Source organism: Ctenopharyngodon idella, chromosome 5, assembly GCF_019924925.1.
Source record: "Ctenopharyngodon idella isolate HZGC_01 chromosome 5, HZGC01, whole genome shotgun sequence".
Classification (NCBI taxonomy): Eukaryota; Metazoa; Chordata; class Actinopteri; order Cypriniformes; family Xenocyprididae; genus Ctenopharyngodon; species Ctenopharyngodon idella.
Genome location: NC_067224.1, coordinates 19,110,586 through 19,137,282, shown reverse-complemented (window position 1 = coordinate 19,137,282; position 26,697 = coordinate 19,110,586). Strand labels below are relative to the sequence as shown.

The 26,697-nt window shown below is 36.6% G+C and overlaps 2 protein-coding genes across 9 annotated transcripts in view; one reads left to right on the top strand and one right to left on the bottom strand.

Moving 5' to 3' along the window:
- The window catches only part of si:ch211-204c21.1 (disabled homolog 2), a 29,574-nt gene extending 28,084 nt beyond the window's left edge, over positions 1 to 1,490 (bottom strand). The window contains exon 1 of one of the 3 annotated variants that reach the window (XM_051893692.1): positions 1,148 to 1,490. The gene's annotated coding sequence lies outside the window, so the exon portion shown is untranslated. The remainder of the gene's footprint in view (positions 1 to 1,147) is intronic. The other 2 variants (XM_051893691.1, XM_051893690.1) reach the window with 2 other exon arrangements.
- A 13,005-nt stretch (positions 1,491 to 14,495) lies between these two features.
- The window catches only part of tmem8b (transmembrane protein 8B), a 158,335-nt gene continuing 146,133 nt past the window's right edge, over positions 14,496 to 26,697 (top strand). For 2 of the 6 annotated variants that reach the window (XM_051895099.1, XM_051895097.1), the window contains exon 1: positions 16,249 to 16,451. Coding sequence is in view for 1 of the 6 variants with exons in the window: in XM_051895094.1 (XP_051751054.1) it covers positions 16,367 to 16,451 (85 nt within the window). In the remaining 5 variants the exon portion in view is untranslated. Of the gene's footprint in view, positions 14,680 to 16,246; positions 16,452 to 26,697 lie in introns of those variants that run through there. The other 4 variants (XM_051895098.1, XM_051895096.1, XM_051895094.1 and 1 more) reach the window with 4 other exon arrangements.

Here is a 26,697-nt window from a genome sequence, read left to right as displayed (position 1 = left end):
CGGGATGAAAATGGCATACAGAGAATAGAAAGTAACTGTACATCTTACAGTTAAAGTTATACTGAAATTTCTCTCATCACTCTTACTCTAATGCCACTCATGCTTTAAGGCTTAGATTTTTTTGCACTGCCATTAAGAGCAACCAGGACTTAATGACATACATTCCCTTTTACTGAGATCATAGTTACAACCAGTCACCAAAGTTCACATGCCACTTAAAACAGCACAGCAATCCAACATCTTGTTTATAGCAAATAATAAGCATTATTATTTAAGGTCATAACATAGGCATAAAAATACAAATCTAGTCTAAATGGTTTCACATTGTACAGTCTTAGAAATGTGTTTGGACTTCAGACATGAAGACAAGGAGCTCCGGTATTCCTGGGTGTTTTCAAACTTATACAAATTCCTTCAAAAATACTGATTATGCTGTTGCATGTATCACTTTATGCCATATTAGATACAAGTAACCTACACATGAAAAGTGCATTTGAGTGTGGTGTCAATATGAAGCTGCTTGATAACGGATGTGGTCACTGTTGGTGAATGCAAACATCTGTGAATTTAGGTCAGACCAGCAGCTAACATCAGTGTTGTATCAAGTACCTATTTTTACGTATGTTTTAAAGGGAATCATTTGAAATCAACAGGTTCTATTGGCAAACAGAAAAAGAGATGGGGATAGATTTGATACAGACATTAATTAGAGATATATTCCTCATTTCTGTGAGAATAGTAAATGTCTGATTATTCATGAATGTATAGACGACTCAACGGTAAATTAAACCTGTAACACCTTATTTAAACACGTTCGAAGGTCAGTGCTAAAGCATTAACACGCGTTACTGTGATAATGTTTTTAGTGTTTACGTGGGAAATCTTTGAATATAGCCTATAAGACGGCATTGCGAAAGACAGTATGAGGACTTTAGACAGTAACAGAGCTCCTGCTGCAGTGAATGGAAACAGAATATTGAAGCCTATTATTAAAAATGATAATAATAATAATAATGAATTAAAATAAAACCCTTTCTTCCCTTTACTCGTTTGATTAAAGCAAGATCCATCTCGAAATCTGGCAAAAATCGCCAGGTTTTCTGACATAGTAGGCTACTGATTCATTTAAGGGCAACGTTATACTCACCTACATTAAGACATTGAGCGGATCCTGGAGCTCGCATACTCCGAACCAGCAGAGAAAACGCGGCTTGACAACGGAGTCGACGCGTGTCCGGTACTGCGGTATATTCCCGGGATGTGGATCTCTGAGATGTTGACGGCGAAGGTCTTATCCCCGGGATGTTGGCAGCTCTGAGGAATGCGCTCTGATGTTACTGCAGATTCAGTAACTCCCCCTCAAAGTGAAATTTAACCCTCTGAAGACCAGACGGCGGTTCTCCTCAAATTCACTGCGTCTACTGCATCACACAACACATGATCGTGTCATCCAATGTTTCTAATGTGCTCTCACTGGCTGTTTTTATTGTGCAATTCGCTAGCCTGTGCTTTTTTCCCTACATGTACATGACACGTAGTGACAGTCATATTTCAGTAGTAGGACATTACAACACGTTATGCTGTTTCCAGTCAAAGAAATTATGCAATACTTGACCGTCAGCAAGCTGTACATGCTGTACTGTCAACAAAACTCACTGAGTAATTTGTTCATTTGTATGTAATATTGTAGATTTTCAGAGAAAATCTAAATTTATTTAATTTTCTTTGTTTCTTTAATTTTGTAAGGGAGACAATTGGGACTATATTACTGTCTTTCTACTGTACACCAGTTTGTGCTATGTGTTTTAGACTTTATATAGGCTATGTTCTTCCCTGAAATAGACGTCGTCTGGAGGGGAGTATATAGTGCTCTAAAACCTTTATATACCTTTCAGCATTCATAGTGCCTTCCAAAACATGCAAGCTGCTCATACCTTATGCACTTATGTACCCTCATACCATCAGAGATGCTGGCTTTTGAACTGAACGCTGATAACACGCTGGAAGGTCTCCCTCCTCTTTAGCCCGGAGGACACGGAGTCTATGATTTCCAACAATGTCAAATTTGGACTCGTCTGACCATAGAACACTTTTCCACTTTGAAACAGTCCATTTTAAATGAGCCTTGGCCCACAGGCCACGACGGCACTTCTGGACCATGTACACATATGGCTTCCTTTTGGCATGATAGAGCTTTAGTTGGCATCTGCAGATGGCACGGCGGATTGTGTTTATAGACAGTGGTTTCTGGAAGTATTCCTGGGCCCATTTGGTAATGTCATTGACACAATCATGCCGGTGAGTGATGCAGTGTCGTCTGAGGGCCCGAAGACCACGGGCATCCAATAAAGGTCTTCGGCCTTGTCCCTTACGCACAGAGATTTTCTCTGATTTTTTTGATGATGTTATGCACTGTAGATGATGAGATTTGCAAAGCCTTTGCAATTTGACATTGAGGAACATTGTTTTTAAAGTATTCCACAATCTTTTTTACGCACTCTTTCACAGATTGGAGAGCCTCTGCCCATCTTTACTTCTGAGAGACTCTGCCTCTCTAAGACATCCTTTTTATATCTAATCATGTTACAGACCTGATATCAATTAACTTAATTAGTTGCTACATGTTCTTCCAGCTGAATCTTTTCAAAATTTCTTGCTTTTTCTGCCATTTGTTGCCCCCGTGCCAACTTTTTTGAGACCTGTAGCAGGCAGCAAATTTGAAATGAGCTCATTTATTGGATAAAAGTGTAAAATGTCTCAGTTTAAACATTTGTTATGTTATCTATGTTCTATTGTGAATAAAATATTAGCTCATGTGATTTAAAAGTCTTTTAGTTTTCATTTTATTCAAATTTAAAAAAACGTTCCAACATTTCCGGAATTCAAGCTGTATTATTATTATTATTATTATTATTATATTTGAAAAGTAATATTACTGATCATATAAATTAATTGCACAACGGGTTGAGATGTAGCACTAGAAAACATGGGTATTGTAATAGCCCAAGGTATCACTTTGGTCCCTCCTTCAATTAAAGTTTATGGGATTTTTACCCTTGTTTAATCTGTGATGGTTAGTGGGGGATGCCAAAGCCAACCTGTAGAGAAAATTACAATGTGTCTTTGACAGAGGAGGGTGAGACAGAAAATAAGTGATAGTGAAGGAAAGAGAAGGAAAGCAAGGGAATTGTTTTCTCAGTGTTCCAGTTGATTGACAGTTAAATGGTCAGTATTTTTAGAGCAGGTTTTGCATTGTTTGAGAAAACATTGCCCTTGTTTTAAAATAGGATCCTGCTGAAAACAATGATATTACACTGTGAGGCGTGAAGATTAATTTTAACTATATGTCTAGTTGTTCATTCTGTTAATTTGTTTACAGTATTTTAGTTTCATGTTTTTTTATATTCGCTCTTCAAGTCTCTCATGAAGAACCTCAGGCCAGGAAACTGTTAGGATGTGGCCCTAAGGAGAGCACTGCTGCTGAAGGCAATGTTTTTTGTTCCCTGACGTCAGTGTATGAATGAACAACATGTACAGTACTACGCTGAAAAGAAATGCTTGTGTTCCAGTGTAAGTCAGAAGGGAAAAAAGTTGTTTTGTAATCTCTGGCTCTAATAAAATATATGGCTAAATGTGAACATTGAGAGGTGAATGTTCATTAAAACTTGGTGTACTACAGGATATATTGTATAGCACATACATAAAAATGCTCATGTTGCACATTTTGCCAACAGATGAACTGTGACACAGGAAAGGGACAAAAAGGTGAAAAGGATATGAGTGGCTGTCTCAATGCCCTGGAAATGACAGACAGTCCCTCCTTCTGTCCCTCTCACTTCCCTTTTTTCTGCAGACTCATCAAACACGTGAAAAAGAGTCACATTCATAAAATCGTTGCAAAGAGGCATCAAAAAAGAGGCATTTTAAAATATTTTTTTGCTCCACAATTGTTGTTGAGCGCAAAACTGTCACTATTTCTGCTTAGAGCCAAAATAAGGCAAAGATCTAGATAACTCCCTTATCTAAAAGAACTATACGGTCCATCTCCAACTAAACTGTCAATCAATAGTCAGATTAGCAATGATGTGTTGAGAAAAGACGACACCAGTCCTGAGATATATCGTGTCTATTAGTGTTAAAATAAACATAGCAAAATAAAAAAGCTCTTGTAAACAAAGCAGGTTTAATCCACACCAGACGTGTCTTCAAACTCTAAAGCTAACATCTTCTAAACCCCTGCTTACGGGAGTCTTTATTTGGACCAATATGAAGCTTAGTTACCATAGTGATGGGTCCATAACAGGGCTGAATGCCCAGAGCTTGTTTTACTATTTGACTTTTCAAATAATGCCAGACATATGAAGGTGTTTTTCTCTGGATAGTATGTCTGAAAAACAGATTTAGAAAGGAAGTGTAGGATAAATGAAGGAGGGATGGAAAATTCTTTATAGGAAAGTAGGGGGTGTAGATCTTCCGCCCTGAAATGTGCTTGACTCCTCTAAGGCCACTGCAAGCTATTCATCCAAGGCTCCCCGAGTTCAGTGGTCAAATGACGTTACCTCATATTTTACAGGAACCCCTTCAATGGGTTGGGGTTTGCCAATAAAGGCTGCATTCACTTGCTCTGAGGCTTTTGCATTTATGAGAGGAAGAATCCAGTCAATTGTATGTGTGTCGAACGGTCCAAAACTGGCGTGTCTTTGTTGCTGAACTGTATTACACCAAATGTTTGGGTGGTTATGAATGAAGTAAAACATCAAAGACATTCCCTTCACATAGGATTACCAGTGCTGCCTTATCACAAGTCTTATCACAAGTCAACTCATATATTAATGTTTATCCACAATAATATTATAAAGCTAAGGTTTTTTAAGTGAGTCATTCTTCTTATGAAGTTATTTCATGTCTCTGCTATAATCAGAAGAAACATGACAGGATACATGTCTAATTCTTTCAGTCATTTAGCAGATGCTCCTATATGCAAAGCCACATACAAATGAGGAACATCACAATTCTTTTACACAAGAGCTGAGATTACTCAGCACCGCAATGTCAATGGTTTCAAGAGTAAGCTAGAGTACTACAGAAGCTAGAGCAGAAGTAGTCTCAGCCTCAGACGTCACACCCACGGACCATTGGCTGAACGTCTGATGCATACGGCGCACTTAACTGGAAACACCTCAGGATTTTCGAAGTCGTCATCTGGTTGGTTGAATTCTACAGGATGTCCGCGAGACGTGTGTGTCGTTAGGTGTTCTTTAACGGTCCTCATGGAAACAAATGACATGACGCCAAACTCCCTCGTAGAAGATGAACACCGTCGTGTTTACAACTGTGACAATGAGCGCTTACCAGGCAGGATCAACTAAAAGCTGGATTTTGTTAAGTGAATTTGTATGTGAAGTTTGTGGTTCCACTGTGACAATAAACGTGCACAACGTTTTAGAATGAATAATTTATTAGATACACGGCGGCCAATAGAGTACCTCAGGGATGACGTGTTTTTGTAGGCCAACCCGGAAGTTAGCGGCGCACGGGTTCCCTCGATCGAAAGCCAATGCATTTTTCCCATAGACTTTTGGAAAATCACAAAAAATAAGCTTAACAAGAGGCTATGACACTTACACGTTTTGTCTATCAAGGTAATCTTTACAAGTTAACACAACATTTATACATTTTGAAGCCTACATAAATTCGTCAGATATAAAAAGCTAACAGTAGGCTATAAACGGACTACAGCACACCATGGTCGCGGATCAACGTCACCACCACCAAGCTTCCTCAAACTTTATTTTGAAAACAACTTTATTTAAAAACATGCTCGCTGATTATGATCTGCGCTGTGCATGAATACTTATCCACTTTTTCATGAGAAATGCTGTCCAAATGTCCTGTTTGTCATGATGACATCTAAAGTCCCCGCCAAAGGAAGTAGTCCCTTTTAGCAATTTGTTAGCAACCGCTGTTTTTAAGACACAATAAAGGTTTAAAAAAATCACAAGTGGGTTATAACTGGTGTGTTTTATGTCATAGATCAAAACGAGAAAATATTTAGAGGCTTATTATTAAATATTTAGAGACCTTATTTCAGGCGATTTAGCAAAAACCCATTCAAAAAACCTATTGACTTCGGGGCGATGGAACCGGAAGTCCTAAAATGCTAACTAGCTTCTGGGTTTTGCCTACAAAAACACGCCATCCCTGAGGTACTCTATAATTGTAGGGACATTGACTTTACATTTTCACACCCCTAAACATGACGTGGAACAAAACGAACTGTGATTGGTTGCGTTACATGTCAGTCAAATGTCCTCTTGGGCGGTCCTTGGCCAATGAAAGCTGCGATAGAGTCCAGACCTTCTGCCGTCAGTCTTAAGGTCTGGCTACGCGAAACTAGAGCAGAAGAAAAAATGCAAAAAAGTAAAGAATGTTTAAAATAAATATGTAAATAAATAAAATGAGATGTATTTATGGTAAATGCCTTCATGGTGGAGCTCTTTAAGAATCAGATAAAAATAAATCGTCCTCTCATTTAGCCTATTAGAGCTGCAATGTGTTCTTCTCACTTGGTATTTTGCTTTTCCCAGAATGCTGATACTTAAATTCCAAGAGCCGGTGAGACACAGACATGTGCCAAGTTTACACTGTCAGAGTGTGTGTGGGAGGGCGGCAGCTCATCATGAAGAGAGCATTACATCTAAATGCTTGAATCTGACAGAAAACTGCAGTTCAAATGAGAACAATTCATGAAACAGTCCCAAGACTGCATGTCAAAGATCATGAACGGTTTCTGTTTCTAAGTCTTGCATGAAAATGGTAAATCAAGGAACAATAAACAAACAGAAAATTATGATGAGCAATTCTGGTTTTCTTTCTCCATAGATTTTTCCTACCACTTCCAATGTGAGTGGCGTAAGCAAAAACAGGTTATCATCCATAAATGGACACCAGATGTATTTCCCCCTCAATGCTCATGGTTTTTACAACGACAGTCTGGAATGTATTAAATCCCATTCAGGAAAAGTAGAAAAAAGAGAGAGAGAATGACAGAGAGAGAGCATTCTCGGAATGTAGGAGTTGCATCTTTTCCCAAAATTCTCTCAAATGAGATGTTGTAACAAATACCTAGAAGTGTTTTCATACATTTTTTTATGGTACAACAGAACAGTAAACAATTTTTCCAGTAAATCCTGACATTGTTGTGCTTGCATGTGAGTTTGTCAGCATTCTTGTGTTTGTTTACCATAGTCTTTCTAAAAAAGTCACCTCACAAGTGGACGCTGAAGGACCCCACAGCTCGTGCCAAACTGGTGAGGAATGCCTCAGTGGGTGACAAACTTTACATTATAATTTCCCTTACAAACACAAGCAGTTCTTTCCAGCCTAAGAGAGGCTTCCTATTTCTACAAGTGTCTTTGAGCATTCTTAAAGTCACTTAGTGTTTTCATTTCCCTGTCAGAGGAGGAAGCTAGTGGTCTTTCTCCTTTGAAGTAAGAGGCCAGTCGCTCTGAGAATCCTGGCCCGGGCTCCTGCAGTCTTACACAGCGAGCACAAAGGACTTTAAGCATTTATGTGTTTTTGTGGGTGAGAGTGTGTTCAAATCTAGAAGAGACAATGCTGCTCAAACATGAGCAAAGTACCTTTTTACACCAACTAGTGGCTGTATTAGCGTATTAGGTAGGGAAGCCTGGCTTGCTGCCCGAGGTACAACAGAGGCTGCCTTGTCGAATGCTGAATAAAATGTACAACAGTGTGTACCCCTCTCCTTCTTGTCCAGTAAAACATTTCTGTGCTTGATGGAGAAAAAATTCTTACAGACCCACATATGGAACTTATTAGTTTGCTGAGAGAAGACTAAAGTCAAGAAAAATGCTATTGTGGAGCTATAGGGCACCAATCCACAGATAGATATTAAAAACCTGGGGATGTAATGGTACTGTAGGTGTACAACAACATTTACATGCACTGTAAAAATGATTTCATTATTGTGTATTAACATTGGTAAGTTAAAAAATACATAGTTATATTGACTTTCCAAGCAACAGTAAAACAATGAACAATCCAAAAGAAATCAAAATATGAATAAAACTACAGGTACACTACAGCGGTTTTCTTGTTTAATTTTTTTGTTAAGGTTATGCTCTGTGTTTAAAAGTGTAGACGAGGCTCAGTTCAGTAAACATTTTCCTTGCGCTCTTGAGACATTCTGTCATCATTAATTCACCATGGCATTTCAAACTTGCATGACTTTCTAGCTTCTGTGGAACATAAAAGATATTTTGAGGAATGCTGGTAACAAACAGTTTTGGTTCCTATTGACTTATTTCACAAAAAATAAAATGGAAGTCAATGGGAACCAAAACCTTTCGGTTACCAACATTCTTCAAAATATCTTCCTTTATGTCCCACAGTCATAAAGGTTTGTACTGACATGAATGCGAATAAATGATGACAGAATTTTCATTTTTGGGTGAACTATCCCAAAAGTGAGGTCCGTTCTGATATGGTGATCACAGTCAGCCATAGATATATAGGCCTCAAATTTTTCAAACGCCATTTTAAGCCACAGATTGTCATAGAGAAGCCAGAAATATGCAGTGCATCTTTAAGGAAGCAATAAGGAGGTTGAAAATTTAGCAATTCTGTGAACTGAAAAGGAATCAAACATCTCTTGTGAAAGTACTCAGACAAATGGCAAATCTGAACAAGATAGAGTGGCATCTTGTTTTCAGGTGTTTGAGGAAATGAGGCAAGAGTTTTGAAATGCTTTCTCAGTAGCACCACTGAGAGCATCTTCAGCGCCAACATTACCATCTGATTTGGCCAAGAAGCTGTTCAGGATAGAAGAGCCACCCAGAGAGTTGTTGAGCTCTTTGAGACAGATTTACCATCTGAGAACATCCACTACAACCAGTTTTACAGAAAAGCCTGCCGCCTCATTTAAAACATCATTTACTACATTTATAGTCTGTTCTCACATTTTATCCCAGATACATCTTTCTCTAATTGAATCCTCATAGATTGATTAGATTCTCTAATCTTAGATTGTAAGTGGAATAATGTACACTGTAAACCCTAATGTTGTCATTAATAAAGAAATCAAGTTATCACAACTTACCATTACTTAACATACCATGTTTTGGCATCAAATATTTGAGAATTTTCCATTACGCAGGAGTTCTGACAAACTCATCATTCAAAAAGTACCCTGAGAATGTTAAATTAAAGGCACAGTATGTTTTTGGCTAAACTCTTCAAAACAATATCAAAGGCATAGATTGATGACGCAGTGAAAGAGCGTGGACTCATGGAACTTGTAGTTGATCTAATAATGTTTATGGCAAAATGATGTTTATGGATGAGTGAATGCCTTCATGTTTTTAACATGACTGTGGTATAAAGCAGGGCGTGGCCGAGAATCGCGGGCGCGATTGCTAATCAGAGACAGATATTGGTGCCACACGCGAGTCCCTGGGGATATAACGTTATAGGAATGAGGACATTTCATTCTACCGAACTACTCGCAAAGCTGAAATACTACTAATACAGGTCAGTTTATTCGACGAATTAAAATTGTGAGGTAACGCAGCACTTTTTCACTTGGTCCCATGTTACACTATACTAAACTGCATTTGAGTGTGTTGAAAGTTGTAATGTTATTCTATGTATTAGTTTGTTGGCTGTATGAGACTAACAGTAAGCTAGATCAGCATTAGAATATCATACTGATGATATTCTAACATTTCATCGTGTTGAGCTATAACATTGATTAGTCTTATGTAGCCTACATTTGTCTAATAACGTGCAAGACGAGCTCTGTCAAGTCAAAGTTGTCAAAGCTCTCACCATCTCGGAAACGCCACGCCGATATTGATCCTCATTTTATTTCTCCTTTTGTCCCAAAGTTTGCTTGCCATGGTCTATAATGTTTTAATGAAACAACAACAGCGTGCCGCTAGATGTTACGCAGCTGTCCCGTCTGTTGCCATGGTTACTATGCAGTACAAGGGAACCAGGGATAAGGCATTTATAACGTCATTGACAGGCAACAAGTGACAAGGGAGGGACGGGCACTATTCGGTTGTTAAGTCTGACGTCACGCGGCAGCGCTTCCGGGTCCATACGCTCTCTCATACCACAAGAAAACAACAAACGGTGCTAATATACACACACGATGTGGTGTAATACTACCAAAAAATTATAATCATAACCTTTATCTCCATACCAAAATCCCAGATGGCCAGACAGTGATTCATCTTTTATAAATGTTAAAATATTAATGTCTGTGACGCTGTGAGCACAGAGACAGTTGTGTAGACTGTAAGTATTTTAAATGTTTAACTTTTTAAAATGTTAAATGTTTAATATGAATAAATAGCGCTCATAAACGACCGTCGAGACGGCATTCTCAAGTGAAACGAGTCGAGGCTTGGACCCGGAAATGGCGTTCCTTACGTCACGACTTAACAAGCGGACTGAAAATTGTGAATTTCTCTGAATTTACAAATTCTCTGAAACATTTGGATAATGTAAGTACACAGCTAAACGAAATATAAAACACTGTGCAAGTGGTTTTTGGATATTTTAATATAAAAATATTACATATTGTGCCTTTAACAGGTAGATGTTAAAATATGTATACACTTTTTCTTAATCACATTATATGTTTTATTTTAATGTTATTTGCAAGGTATTTTCAATATTTAAAAAGTTAATTCATTAGCAAGTTTTGTTATAGGCACCATAAATTGAGGGAAAGGGTTTCCTCAAATCATTTGAGTAGTCTCAACTTATTAGGGTTTACAGTGCAGTCAGCCGGTCATTATCACAATATCATAAACCCTAGATTTGTTTTGAGATAATGATCAGCTGAGTTACATCATATATTATCTGACTTATTATCAATGTATGATAAGTACAGTGAACATGCAATATTGATTTGAATTGAAATTGTTATATTACATTGGTTAAGCTAGAAGAGAGAGAGAGCACAGACTTAAACTCTTGCACTCTTGCAAAAAATGTTACAAGTTCATAATGGATACACTGTAAGCCATATATATATATGGTTTTTTTTTTTTTTTTTTTCATTCTGATGAACGAAATGGAAGAAATGCTTTCATGGGAATGATGAAGAACAAATGCTGCATTTGACTCTGGTGTAAAGTGGCTTTCTGCCCTGGAACACTTCAGCTATTCAAAGTCTGCCTGTATTGTTTGTGGGTAGACTTAGAGTGACATTAAACAGTGCATTGACAATGCTAGGACTCCTCCAACACCATAAGTGGCCTGAGTGCATTCAAAGCAGAAATCCTCATCAAAACCCCCCACTTATGTAGTGTTACTGTGTTGTTTTCAGAAGGATAATACTCAGGTTGAGAAAAACAGCACTCATTCATAGTGTGAAAAGAAAGTGCATTTCTTTATCCTTTTCTCTTGGTGGTCACAATAATTATAGTTTTAAATGCTCCAAGAGGGATTTATGACACCCATTTTCTTCATGTTTTCTCTATGTTTATGACACTCCCTTTCTCCATGTTTTGTATATAATTTTGTCTTTAAGTATTACACAGTATGATATGATGGAAGCAGGTCATTTTAGGGCATAATTAAAAAAAAAGAGTTGTGGTTGCAGTCACTTTTGAGAAAAATGATGAATGTCCCCAGAACATGAAATCACATGCACACGAGTTCCTGAAAGATTCTGACCTCTGATGAAACGCAACCATCTTTTTTTTTTTGTCCGATCAGCTCTTTTTTCTGAATCCCTGAAAGGAATATCTGCTGTTTTTGTAGTGACTCAGTTAAACTCAATGTACTATCTGGTAAATGTTAAGAGAAAAAGGAAAAAGTTTTCTAAAAGCTGGAAGATGCTGATGAAAGGGAAAATGTTTCTTCAGGATGCACCTGTTATGGTTTCCTGGCACAACTCAGGTTGAGTTTACTCCCCCTCTGACAAAACCACACAACCCAACTGAACTTAAGAACATGACTGTACAACACAGGATATCTCCCCTAAAACCTCCCGCTTCAAACATATGCCTGTACAGTTGGAGTAGATGCTGCATTAACATACCAGACAGTGTAATCCCTGTTAAAGATTGTTGTTTTGACTGCACTGAAAAGAGTGCATTGGTACTCGTTTCTCAAATAAAAGATTTTAGAGGGTATTCCTCTTTGAGTATTGACCTGAAGTGGAGCTAGGTCCCAAACTTTTACATGTTCCCTGCGCTGTTTGGACTGTTATGTTACTTCCTGTCCCGAGTGAAATGATTGTAGTTTGTTGTAGTTTTATGTTGATTAGTGTTGATTGTTCCCAGGAGTGTCTTGTTAGCTTGTTACCAACCCTTGTATATATACCCGTGTTTCTTCTGTTCATTGTTGGTTGTTGTGTGTAGTATTTTTCTCTATGTTTTGTTGTTTTACTTGGTTGTTATCTTCTTAATTTATATCATTGAAGTAAACCTGCATTTAGATCCATCTCTCTCTCTCTCTTATCTGCCTTCAAATACACAAACAACATCATTATAATGCTCAAAGTGTATACATACTGTACCTTTTCTCTATGTCTATGCAGCTTCTGCTTCAGAGTAAAAGAAATAAAAAGGTAATTGTGACTTTGTCTCACAATTGCAATAACCTCTTCTCATAATTTCATAATTATCTCTCAATGTGACTTTATATTGCATGATTGTGACTTTTGTTATTTTAAACTTAATCTCACAATTACTTTAATTTTTGAATGCAAAGTGCATTTTTTTATGTTTTTGAAAGAAGTCTCACCAAGACTGCAATTACTGTATATGACAAAAAAAACCCCAAACAAACCAAAAAACAAAACAACAAAACAAACAAACAAACAAAAAAACAGTTATTATTATTACATTTTTAAAATAACTTTTTTTTTTTTTTTTTTAATGTAATTTATTCCTGTGACGGTAAAGTTGAATTTTTAGCATCATTACTCCAGTCTTCAGTGTCACATGATCCTTCAGAAATCATTCTAATATGATGATTTGCTGCTCAAGAAACATTATTATTATCAATGATAATAATCAATGATAAATAGAAAGTTCAAAAGAACAGCATTTATTTGAAATAAATATCTTGAGTAACATAAATTTCTTTACTGTCCCTTTTGACCCATTTATTGTGTCTGTGTTTAATAAAAGTATTAATTTCTTTAAGGAATGTTTATATATATCTCTCTAACTCCAAACATTCTGAGCAGAAGAGAGGGCAAGAGGAGAAGGATCAGAAAGTGCTGACTAAGCATGTGGGTAATGTGGGTGGTCCCCCACAAACACACACACACACGCGCGCGTACGTACGTTGGGTTTTCATGTTTGGGGACTTTCCATAGACATGATTTCTGTACTGTACAAACTGCATATTATATCCCCTAACCCTAGTCCTACCCCTAATCTTACCCATCACAGAAAATTTTGCATTTTTACATTTTCAAAAAACATCACTTAGTACGATTTATAATCTGTTTTTCTTCATGGGGACAAAAAAAATATCACCACAAGGTCAAAGATTTCGGATATTGCCATCTTTGTAGGGACGTTTTGTCCCAGTAACACAAGGTTTACCTGAGCCACACACAAACAGAGTTTCCGCACTGCCCGTCCCATTCAACAGGCTGAATTCATGCAGGTCTGACAGCAGTAACTGTGAGCACGTGAGCCTCAAGCAGCTGTGGGGGTGCCAGCTGGCCAAAGTAAAACAGCATGATGGGTCCCCCGGCCTACAGAGAGGCATCTGGGAACTATTAAGACTTGTCAAAAACAGTGATGGTGTTTGACTAACAGAGAATAATTAATTATTCTATGCATTCTCAACAAATACATCATTTAGATTTTTTTCGCTCTTATTTTCACTAAAAAACATTAATAAATGTTATTATTATAGGTGACAAAATAAGCAGTTTAGAAAATGCGATGAAAACAATAATGGTTGAAGGGACATTCACTGGCTCTCTCGATACGATTTACATTTCTTTTCAGCTCCCTCAGCTGCTCACGTCTTGTACTGCATGCGTCTATTATTTTCTTTATAGGCCTATATTTAAATATCTATTCTACTATTGTTCATATTTAGGGTGAAAGCGAACTGCATCAGATGAGATGATCATAAACAGTGTCCTTCATTAATTTGCTTAAATATTGTAAAAAATATTCAGTTTTTTATACAAAGTTCCTGAATGGGATGAGAAACAGTAGAGGATGAAGTCTTGTTATTAGTTACTGTTTTTGTAACATATCATGACTAGCCTGTGTTAATTATAATACAATACCAAAGAAGATAATAATCTGCAAATACAATAAATGAAATGGTCTAAGAAGATTTAAATGTTTAATCATTTCAGTCCATCATTACAGAGAATGGAGAACTACTGTGTAGCTCCGACTACTGATCAGTGATATGGAAGGAGCGACATCTTGCGGTGAAAGCGTGAGGGCTGTGATTGAGAGAAGTTGTAGTATGAACTTCAGTGCACCTAAACTAGCAACGTTTGAAATTTTTGTGGCTGTGATAAACAGCCATCGGCATGTATATGTAAAGGTTTACATTCAAATAATTCATTCAGTAATAATTCAAATCTCTGTGGAAACAATTGTACCAAGAAGATGTCCAACATATGCATTTTATAAGTGGTCTTCAGCCTAGCTAAAGGTAAGTGAACTTTGATTCACTTTGGCTCACGTCCACCAAGGATTACATCGTCTGCCTGATTTTTTTTTTTTTTAGATGCTGATGTAAACGTTGTTGTTGTCATACAGTAGTTTTACGCAGCGTTTCCATGGCGAAATGTAAGTTTGGTGGCATGTTTACCTTGTAAACGCAGTTTTATCAGTGACTGACAGTTTTTGATGCAAACTCAATTAAACTGCGTTTACAAGGTTTACAATGGCTTTTTAAACACTATTCAACATAAATTCACTGTGCTGAAAAAAGTAATTCAGCTGATATTTGTGTTTTGGAACATGGCTGTTCAAGCACGTTTCTAGCTGGTTTGAACTCATCCAGGCTGGCCAGTTATTTTTGGACCAGCTAAAACCAGCATTAACAGCTCACAGCAGCTTCCAGCTGGTCATACCAGCTTAAAGGGTTAGTTCACCCAAAAAATGACATTTCTGTCATTTATTACTCACCCTCATGTCGTTCCAAACCCGTAAGACCTTCGTTCTTCTTCGGAACACAAATTAAGATATTTTGAAATTCCAAGAGGTTTCTGAACCACCCATAGGCAGCAACGTCTTTGCAACTTTCAAGGCCCAGAAAGGTAGTAAAGACATTATTAAAACAGTTCACGTGACTACAGTAGTTCAACCTTAATGTTATGAAGCGACGAGAATACTTTTTGTGCGCAAAAACAAAACAAAAATAACGAATTTATTCAAAAATGTCTTCTCTTTCCTGCCAGTCTCCTATGCTGTTGACGTTGTAAACAGTGCAGCGTTTCTGCATGAGGGTGAGTAATTAATGACAGAAATTTCATTTTTGGGTAAACTAACCCTTTAAGGTGGTCAAGCTGGTTTTTGGAGCATGGTGCTGGAAACACCAAAAACAGCGTACGTTGTATTTTTGGTCATTTCTTAAAACCCTTCTCCTACTGCACCGTCTCATAGATTAAATTAAGAACATCTAGGCTATAGTACATTGTAAAAATGTTTATATGTAAACCAGTGCTTGTAGTGCTTCAGTGGGCCTAATATTCGTGGATGAAAGTTTTAAGTTATTGAGATGTGTTTCAGTCAGCGGCCAATAGATGGCAGTATTGCCCTCCGTCTTCGACAGGGTGACAGGTTCTACGAAATCTAATGAACATTATCTCAAATGTAACCACATACAAAAATAAAAAAAAATGTTCTGTTTACCTTCGAAGTAATAAAAAGAAATAACGCTATAGAAACAATTCAAGTGAAAAAAGCAAAATCGTTACGTTCAATCGTATAAATGATGTCATAAGTAGCTGTTTCAAATTAAATTAATTTAATTACAGTCATAAAAAACGTTTCTTGGAAATTAAATCCATGGAACACCATCGCTGTAACTTGGTTCTTGAGGAAGTAAACTTGAAATGCTGCTCATTTGTCGGACAAACTGCTCATGTCTCCTACCAGGACAGAGAGAGACGCCTGTCCCTTTGACTGACGTTCTCATCCGCCAATCAATTGAATGGATGTGTGGCGAACCTCCAATCACAGCAGACAGAGGGCGGGGCTTTCTCGGAATAGCCTCTTCACTATTACGTCATGCGCGAACAGCTGGTCCGTTGCAAGAGCTGAAAATGTGGACAAGCGTAGCGATATAAAAATCGCGTCCGTGCCGTCGGGGCGTAAACAGTCAGTTTATCACGATGTGGTGGCTGGAAGGGTTTAGGTCGGGGATGGGCCGCCTGGAGATCCTGTTGCTTGTTTACACCTTTCTCTGCTCTCTCGGAGGTGAGTCGTTCAGTGAGGGTTGAAGTGAGATCTCTATCTTGATGCAGTGGAGCTGTCCTTTGTGCTGGTGCTGAAGTACTTCAGCACTGAATGGCTTGGCCGTAGCCTATATCACATTCAATGCTAGTGCACTTTGGCCACACAGCAGGTGGAATGCGTTTCTTCTTTGCGCTGGTGTCTTATTTATGTTTTAATGTTGTCCTAGGCACATCCCCGAGAATAAAGCACAGACTACAGTGTGTGCTACATTCTTGAGGAGCTTCGCGCGAGAAGTGGATGCTTCTTTATGTCTAGCAAGACTTATATCGTATTGTATTCTCGGGCTAAACTGAGAGCAAAGTAATTATGTGTTACGTTTCATATCGAAACACACTTTATTGCCATCAATCCCTAGTGTATGCTGGTCTGTATTGTTTTAACTTAGTTTTATTCTCTTGTAGCCAATAAGCAGTTTTACTTCAGCGTGATTCCCACAGTATCAACATCACTTGCCTTCGGGAAATATGTAGGCCAATTATCCAATTATTGCTTTTTAATGTCAGCGTGCAAGTCTCGAGACTTACCTCTAGTCATCAAACGCTTGATAGCGCTAGAAGAGCGCCGAGCTGTTTCTTGTTTAAATCGAGATGCATTTGTAGATCGCATCGATAAGGAAGTTAATCTGGCTGCCAGAGCAAGACAATACCTGCGCTGCCGTGTCTGAAAGCGCATCTGATGGATGCTGTGCTGCTTCAGTGTCAGCTGTACTTGAGCTCCGACACGGACTTCACATCTCTTGCTGTGCTTACGGAATAACAGGCACTGTGGTCTCGTTTGTGTTTGTACTACTCTATTTTTACTCCATTCCATTACACATGGATACTTTTATGACTATGAACAGTAGCACACATCACAAACTTAAATGGTATAATATAATTGCTGGTTTATTTTGGAAACCTGACAAGGTTAGCGTGCAGTTGTTTGTTTGAGGAAAAAAAGGGATATTGGTGAAATTAGCTTGTATTTATTTTTATATATGTGACCCTGGACCACAAAATTAGTCATAAGGGTCAATTTTGAAATCTGAAAAGCTGAATAAATAAGCTTTCCATTGATGTATGGTTTGTTAGGATACAACTATTTGAAAATCTGGAATCTGAGTGTGCAAAAAATCTAAATATTGAGAAAATCACCTTTGAAATGAAGTCCTTAGCAATGCATATCCACTCACAAAAATACATTTTTGATATATTTACCTTAGGAAATTTACAAAATGTCTTCATAGAACATGATCTTTACTTAATATCCTAATGATTTTTGGCATAAAAGAAAAATCAATAATTTTGACCCACACAATGTATTGTTGGATATTGCTACAAATATACCCGTGCAACTTGTGACTGGTTTTGTGGTCCAGGGTCACATATGCACTGTAAAATGTTTTCATTATTATTATTATTACAACAATTTTTGTTTTCATCCATTTGCAATTTCAGTCATTTTTACTTGAGTTTTCAGTTTTTTCATTACTAATTAAAAGGACGAATAAATCTTTAACACCACACACATTTAATTTAGTTTTTGATTTTATGTATATTTACAGTGAGCAATATTATTTTGAAGTGGAGATTAATTTAACTTTTTGACCTTATACAGAAATTATTGAATCTTGATTTTGCACTCTTAATTTTGTACAAAACTGTCTGTTGGGGAAAATGCTTTCCATTTCCAGTGAATACCTTTTTCTTATTTTCTGTCTACTTTACTTAATGCAGACGAGATTCATAATGCATGAGCAATTCATAAACATCACTTGATTAACAGGGCACCAAACACGTTGCAAGGAGAACCGCCAGTCACAGGACTTGGCTGCGCACTCGCATTGATCACAGTATTGACAAGCCGCAGGAACGGAGTGATGCTCTGAGGCTAGCACAAAGGAGCAAGACCAATGAGCCATCCAGTCTCATGGGAGAACAATACAGAGCAGACCAAAGAAAACAGTTCAATGTGACAGACGTAGACAAAGAGCAGGGCTGTGAGTCAGTGAGTGAGAGAAGAGACTTTCAGCTTTACGATTGTGCCTCTGTCTTAGTTGTTCGGTCTGGAATCACTCACACCTCTTAATGTTTTGACTTAGTTCGATCTGACCCTCTGTTCTATTTTTATCTGTTGCAGTCAAGACACGATTTGCTGGGACAAAAGAATTAGATGGCAATGGCAAATAAATATGAATGAATTCTATTTATCTATCTATCTTTCTGTCTATCTTTCTGTCTATCTATCTATATATCTATCTGTCTGTCTGTCTGTGTGTGTGTGTGTGTGTGTGTGTGTGACAAACCTTGTAGTATTTGGAATGTGATAGTAGTGACTTTTATGTTAAAATGAGGCATGCTTGTGAGATCCCATTATCCTGAGACATGACCCGTGAAGGGAAGCTTTGCACTGAGTGGTAGTACATTACTTAACAATCACATTTACTGTGTAAGTAGGTGGCGTGTTATTATTGAGCTGAATTCAGTTAAACGTACGAGGATGACAGCCGTTGTTGAGGCAGCACTGGCTCTTCTGTACCAGCAGTTGTAGTTCAGATGTTGAGTGACCAGTGAAGATTTACTTCTGTTGTGAAACCAATAGCTTAATTGTGATGCCAGTTTGTTGGCCAAACTGGATAATTTAGGCTGGGAATTTCCTATCAGTTTTTACATTATTAATAATAGTAACATAGAGTGGAAACAACGTCTGTGGTTAACATTATTTGAAGAGACTTTAGTGTCTTGTGTTATACCTTACAGTCATACCTGAATTATGAAGCCGCTGAGTTTTTAAATGGGTCCCATTTATATTAGGTGTCCTTAAAGGGTTAGTTCACCAAAAAATGAAAATTCTGTCATTAATTACTTACACCAGTAAGACCTTTGTTCATCTTTGGAACACAAATTAAGATATTTTTGATAAAATCCGATGGCTCAGTGAGGCCTGCATTGACAGCAAGTTAATTTACACTTTGAAATGGCCAGAAAGCTACTAAAGACGTATTTAAAACAGTTCATGTGACTACAGTGGTTCAACCTTAATGTTATGAAGCGACGAGAATACTTTTTGTGCAGCAAAAAAACAAAATAACGACTTTATTCAACAATATTTAGTGATGGGCGATTTCAAAACACTGCTTCATGAAGATTCGAAGCTTTACGAATCTTTTGTATCGAATCAGTGGTTCGGAGCATAAAAGTCACGTGATTTCAGTAAACGAGTCTTCGTTACATCATAAGTGTTTCGAAATTTCAATGGTTCACGTGACTCTGGCAGTTTGATACAAGCTCCGAACCACTGATTTGAAACAAAAGATTCGTAAAGCTTCGAAGCTTCATGAAGCAGTGTTTTGAAATCGCCCATCGCTAGATATTGTTCAATAAAGTCGCTATTTTGTTTTTTTGGCGCCCAAAAAGTATTCTCGTCGCTTCATAACATTAAGGTTGAACCATTGTAGTCACATTAACTGCTTTAAATATGTCTTTAGTAGCCTTTTGGGCATTTGAAAGTGTAAATTAACTTGCTGTCAATAGAGGCCTCACTGAGTTATCGGATTTCATCAAAAATATCTTAATTTGTGTTCTGAAGATGAACGAAGGTCTTACGGGTTTGGAACGACATGAGGGTGAGTAATTAATGACAGAAATGTCATTTTTGGGTGAACTAACCCTTTAAATACTATGAACTAACATTTAAAATTAACCATTTGATACAATGCACTTATTACCTGCATATAATTACCTGCATATAATTACATATATAATTCATTTCTGTAATTACATCTATAATTACACTGTTGACTCTTCACTTACCCATTAACCCACCCTTAAATTGAACCATACCACCAGACCTGTTCCTAACCTTACTTGTGTTCCACCTCAGTAGCAGCAAAAGTGTTTCATAATACAACATAATCACAATAAGTACATTGTACTTATTTTTTGATGTAAGTACATAGTAGTTAAAGCCACAATATAAAGTGTGACCTTTAAAGGTATAAGTTGCTAAACAAAAACTACAACTGACACAAGGATGTGAATTTATGTACTTGACAAATTGGACAATTGTTGTGTTCCTTATGTATCAATTTGCTAGTAACTTAGCCTATATTTTTGAAGAACACAATATCAAAATTCAAAACTTGTGGAATTTTTAGCAAAGTTCTTATGTAGTTGTTATTGCAATGTTACAAGAAGCCTGTTTGACTATTGTTTGCTGCTTTAAAAATACTTTGATTTGCCATGAAAATAGCCATTCATGCTAATATGGCAATAAAAATAAAAAACAACATTTCTAAATTCACTGAATTTGTGTCTTTTATGTCTCTTCAAGTAACCACAGACCTCATTTCACTCACAAATCAAAAGCGCTGTTCTGCAAACCCATTGGAAATTCCTGAGGGAACCCATTGCTATTCTACTATACTATACTTTACTATACTATACTTCTCAAATACACAGCATCTCTTCTGTGCCTTTGTGTGAGGCCTTACCTTATATAGACAAACATTTTAAATGAATGTGAAATAATGTTCCACAAAGTCTTCACGTCTTCTCTTTATTGGCACTCCAGTATAACGCAGAATAAACCCTGGTTTCATCATCTGTCCCCGTGCAGCAACGCATATCACCTTTACTTGCGAGCAAGTCCGAAATCAATTAAAACGCTGCAAGATGAACGGCGCCACAACTAACCCACAGGGAGATTTAGGGCTTCATTACTTTGCTCAGTTCGCTGAATGCGCGTCACTGCTCTCTGATTGATGCGACGCCATCGCATAATTCAATATGCACCGCACCAAGCTGCTAATCTCAAAGTCTCCGGTAACTAATGGAAGTCTGCTTTTGTGATGTCTAAATTGTTGTGCACTGTCAAAAAGTTCTTCAGATGGTTGAGTCATGTGTGTGTCCGAACTGTGGGAAAATCTTACAGTCAGTGATAAAGAAAAAAAAATGTGGAAAAAAAGCATTTATAAATAATATATGGAGCCCTGGATAAACTGAAGTTTTTACAGATGGAAACCTTCTAGCTTCTCTCTCTATTCCTCAAGATCTTATGTTTGGGGCATCCTTGTGGCTTCTTCCTTTATTGAGTAATAATAATTCATAATGTCCTTAGGTCTGTTGCCTTTTATGTAACGAAGGCTTATCAAATTCTTCTTGCTTTGCCAGAAAAAGAGCTAGAAGAACAACAGTAATCATCTAACTTCTAAATGTAGAGGCACAAAAATCAAAGATTTTAAAGGAAAATATGCAGTTGGTAATTGGCACAACCAGACAAACAATAAAACATGCTCTCTTAAAAAAAAAATGCCTTAGATTTATGAAAATAGTCACACATGATGAGTGATTTCACTCTTTCTTACATCTTGAAATTATATGTGTATTCTTGAAAACTGTATTCTTGAAACTTGAATATGTTTTGTGCTTAGCACAGCATAGCAGAGATGATTTAATCAAGTTGAGCTACAACAGGATATCATGACTCAAAATGTGCTCTACCAGTAGAGAGGCCTGTTATAAGGATATGAAGCGATTTCTACTTGATCTGACCCTTAAAAATGAATTGCATTGGTGTAACCTGATGTAGTCAGTTTAAAATTTATATTTTTAGTCTTTAACAAAACAAGTTACTACATGAAATACATTAGGCCTGTTAATTTTAGATGTGTTTTCCTTTGTGTATTTGCTAATTGGCAATTGATAATGCCAAAACTTTTTTCATTAATTCACCCATCACAAAAGTATAATCATATGATATAAGCAACAATAAGCAAAGATATTTCTTGTATTTATTATTCAAAACCAGCAGAAAATGTACTGTATTCATGTGACTAAGTCATAATGTAGAATCATTTTAGTTTTTTTTTTTTCTTTTGCTCATAACCTTAATCATAGTGCACTAAGTGCCAGCTGTGTGCCAATAAGGTGCGGAAAACAAATCCTGGTACTAAAACCAAGACATTTTCCAGGGTCACTAAAACACTTGTAGAGCGCAGAATCAAGAATTCACTTTCCAATACTACTTAGCAAGGGTGAGTCATTACGAATGAATCATCGTTTGATTATTCAGGACACATTTTTTTTCTTTTCCCAGTTTGTTTTGGAAACATATGAAATAGCTGACAGCTCTAAAGCTCAATCTGACTGTGAAAATAATGTTCCGTAATTTTGAAACTAAAGTAGTGCACAAAACATCATAAAAAAAAAGCGTTCTCTGGTCAAAGTGTCTGAACAATTTTTGGTTTCAAATTTTTATCAGTTTTACTGTTAGTCCACTATATGAAGAATTTTTGGGTATAATATGTCACAGTTTACTTTATTTTGCTATCCTCACTTACATAAATGAACTATAGTGTCCTGCACTCACTAGTAAAAAAATATCAAAAATGTCTGAATAATTTTTGGTTTGACTGTGTGTATATATATATATATATATATATATATATATATGTATATATATATATATATATATATGTATATGTGTGTGTGTGTGTGTGTGTGTGTGTGCAGAGAGGGGAAGAAAACGCTCACTGCTATGACTGTCAGGAAATTCAGCGGGTAATTGATGATGCAAAGATGTTCTCTGTTTTAGCCTATTTGTGAAGATGACAGTTTTACGACTTTGACTTTATTATATCTGCATCAGACGCCCTGTTTGTCATTTATTACTACTAAGCTATCTTTACCATGAATCACTTTAAGGATCACAAAAAACAGTGAAAACCAAAATATATTATAAAGCCATCTATTAACTGACACTGACGGCGCTTGTGCGAGTGACAGCTGAAGTGATTCTAAACGCTTTTGAGCATAACACCAACATAAAACGTATTGAGTAGAGAGGAGGATGGCATTATCAGATTGCATTTGTTTTGAGTGCCACCTTCTGATCCAGCGGCTTTATTCAATTTACACCCGCAATACTCTTTTCTCTGTTGTTGGAATGAGGAGACATACGGTGCGACGTACGCTAACACCAAAGCTTGTGTTGTACTCCAGAGGGCTGGTTTGCCATCCTCTGCTTCTCTCTGTGTGATTTTGGCATTAGGGCCACTTTGCTAATTGCACTCGGCTCTGCACATCCGTTCCCTTACTGAGTCACCAACTGCTACCAGGGGAAAAGAGCTCTCTATCCCTCATCAGGATCTCTTATGCCTTCTTTTTTTCAGACACACTCTTGCTCCCCATGACACTATCCTCCAATTCACGCAGCTTGCTGTGAAAGGTTACCGCGACACATTTCTCTCATCCTCAAGCAAACATTAATTAGCGGAACCATCTGAAGAGGAAAGTTCTCGTTTCAATTCGAAAGACTCTGTTCTTGATTAGGGAATGTATTGAGTTCAATTGCTTAGAGGGGAAAAAAAAAAAGTTAACAAGCAGGTCAATGACAAATAAAGCTTCAAAAAAGGAGCAACCAATTATATATAAAAATACAAGTACAAGTGTTTTAGCCTTTATAAAGTAAAAGTAGTAAATTGATGAAAAACAGAATAAATCACATGACATTCAGTTACAGTGCAAGATTGGTTAAATAAATTGTAATCGATTGTGATTGAACAACAACAAAGTCATGTTTTATATTGATTCAAAAAGAATCATCGCTGAATTTTAAATTAAAATATCAAAAATGCATTCATCAAAATGTTTAAAACATTAAATGGAACACTATATAATTACTAAATAAGATACATCTCATCTCTCTTCTTTCTGCAAGATATGCTTCTCTTGCAGCTGGATCATTTTTAATGCGCTCCCTGTGTCATGCTGAGTTCTCAGTCCCACTTTATATTAAGTGTCTTTAACTACCATTTACTAACATTTAAATTAATCATTTGATTAATTTACATTTACAATTGAATTACTGTGTATATACATGTTTTACATTGTAGGCCTACAAGTTAAAAAATGCCTGCATATTACATCTAGTAATTAATTTCTGTAATGACATCTATAATTACACTGTTGGCCCTTTGCTTACACCTTAATCCCTTAACCCATCCTTAAACCTACCCATACCACCAAACGTGTCCTAACCTTACCCGTATCTCACCTCAATAGCAGCACAAGTGTTTTGCAAAACAACACCTAATATAAAGTGTGACTGATTTTCCTTTACTTGATATGACTGTGGCATCTAAAATTATTTAAAAAATGATCATGACATAATTGAAAGTATAAAATCTTTGACTTAAAACTGATATTTTAGAACAATAATAATTAAAAAGAACAGACAATCTTAGCTTAAATATATTATTTATTTAGCTTAAATAATGTTTTTTTTATTTTTTATTTCATATATGGATATTAATTACAGTTGCACTACTTGACTTGCTAGTTGCACCACCTGACTTTTGCAGCTAATTTTACATTGAACTGGTTTCTACTTGAATGTCTGTATTAACTTTTGCCTATGCTAGCAAGTTCATAAATATAATTTTTAAAGTCAAGTCACCTTTATTTATATAGTTATTTATATAGTACTTTATACAATACAGATTGTTTCAAAGCAGCTTGACAGTGATAAACAGGAAAAATTATGCATTTCGGCTGTTGTTCAGCTGAAGTCAGTTCAGTGTTGATTCAATTTCGTTGTAAAGATCATCAATTATTAATTTAGTTCATTTCATCTATTAAGGATGGTTCTGCAAAAAAAAAAAAAAAAAATGTCATCGTCCAGCTCAGTTCAGTTCTTCTCATACAACAACATAATATTGTTGAATATTAAGTGTCCCTAACTAAGCAAGCCAGAGGCAACAGTGGCAAAGAACCTAAACTCCATCAGGTTACAGAATGGAGAAGAAAAACTTTGGGAGAAACCAGGCTCAGTTAGGGGGCCAGTTCTCCTCTGGTCAGTGAAAGAACATGGTATCAATATGATTCAGACTGCATATTAAATACAGTAGTTTTTAAATACAATACAATACAAAAATACAATAATTTTATCAAAAGAAGTTTATGATAAAATAGCATTTTCCTAGTTTTACATTGGTTGTACTACTTGACATGGAAAGTGTATCAGCCTACCCATACTAAAGTAGCTATTTTTATCAGTATTTGAGAGAGATCTACAAACCTTTTCTCTCTGCCACAAGGATCATTTGGAGTCCTCTGAATGGCGCATTATAATGCTTACTGTGATTACTTTGTCAGTTCATAATAAAAGACCCATGTTTACCATTGTGCCAATTATCTCTAAAACTACTGATATTTGTAAATTTGTTTATATGAAAGGTTTCAAATATAAAATGATGCCATAGTATTTTATTTTGAATTTATTATTATTAAAACACCATTTTAAATAGTTTTTCTTAATCTGTTCATTTGTGTGGATGATTGCGCCACCTGACATTTTGGGGGTTTAAAGGATTAGTTCACTTTAAAACAAAAATTAGCCCAAGCTTTACTCACCCTCAAGCTGTTCTATGTGTATATGACTTTCTTCTTTCTGATGAACACAATCGGAGTTATATTAATAAATAACCTGACGCCTCCAACCTATAATAATATTAAATATAAAAATATAAAAATATAAAAACAACCTGGGACCAACGAGTTTGAAGCTCAAGAAAGTGCATTCATCCATCATAAACTTACTCCACATGGCTCCGGGGGTTAATAAAGGCCTTCTGAAATGAATCAATGCATTTGTGTAAGAAAAATATCCATATTTAACAAGTTATAAAGTAAAAAATCTAATTCTTCCTAAGTTGAATAGGGGAGGCGTAGGACGTAGCGTAAGCCTCTGTGAGAGGCGTTACACTTTCTTCGTAAGTTGAATATGGAAGGCGGTCTGGCGGAAGCTAGATATTTTACTTCATAACTTGTTAAATATGGATATTTTTCACAAACGCATCACTTCGCTTCAGAAGGCCTTTATTAATCCCCCCAGTTGTGTGAGTACGGAGTACGTTTCTGATGGATGGATGCACTTTCTTGAGCTTCGTACTCGTTGTTTCCCGTTCACTGCAATTATAAAGCTTGAAAGCGTCAGGATATTTATTATTATAACTACAATTGTCTTCGTCTGAAAGAAGAAAGTCATATACACCTAGGATGGCTTGAGGGTGAGTAAAGCTTGGGGTAATTTTCATTTTAAAGTGAACAAATCCTTTAAGATACCAAAACATAAAATAATATTTATCATTTGAATGTACTGAAAATGAATAAAGTGAAACATGTCATGAATTTATTTATTTATTTATTTATTTATTTTAAAAGGAAAT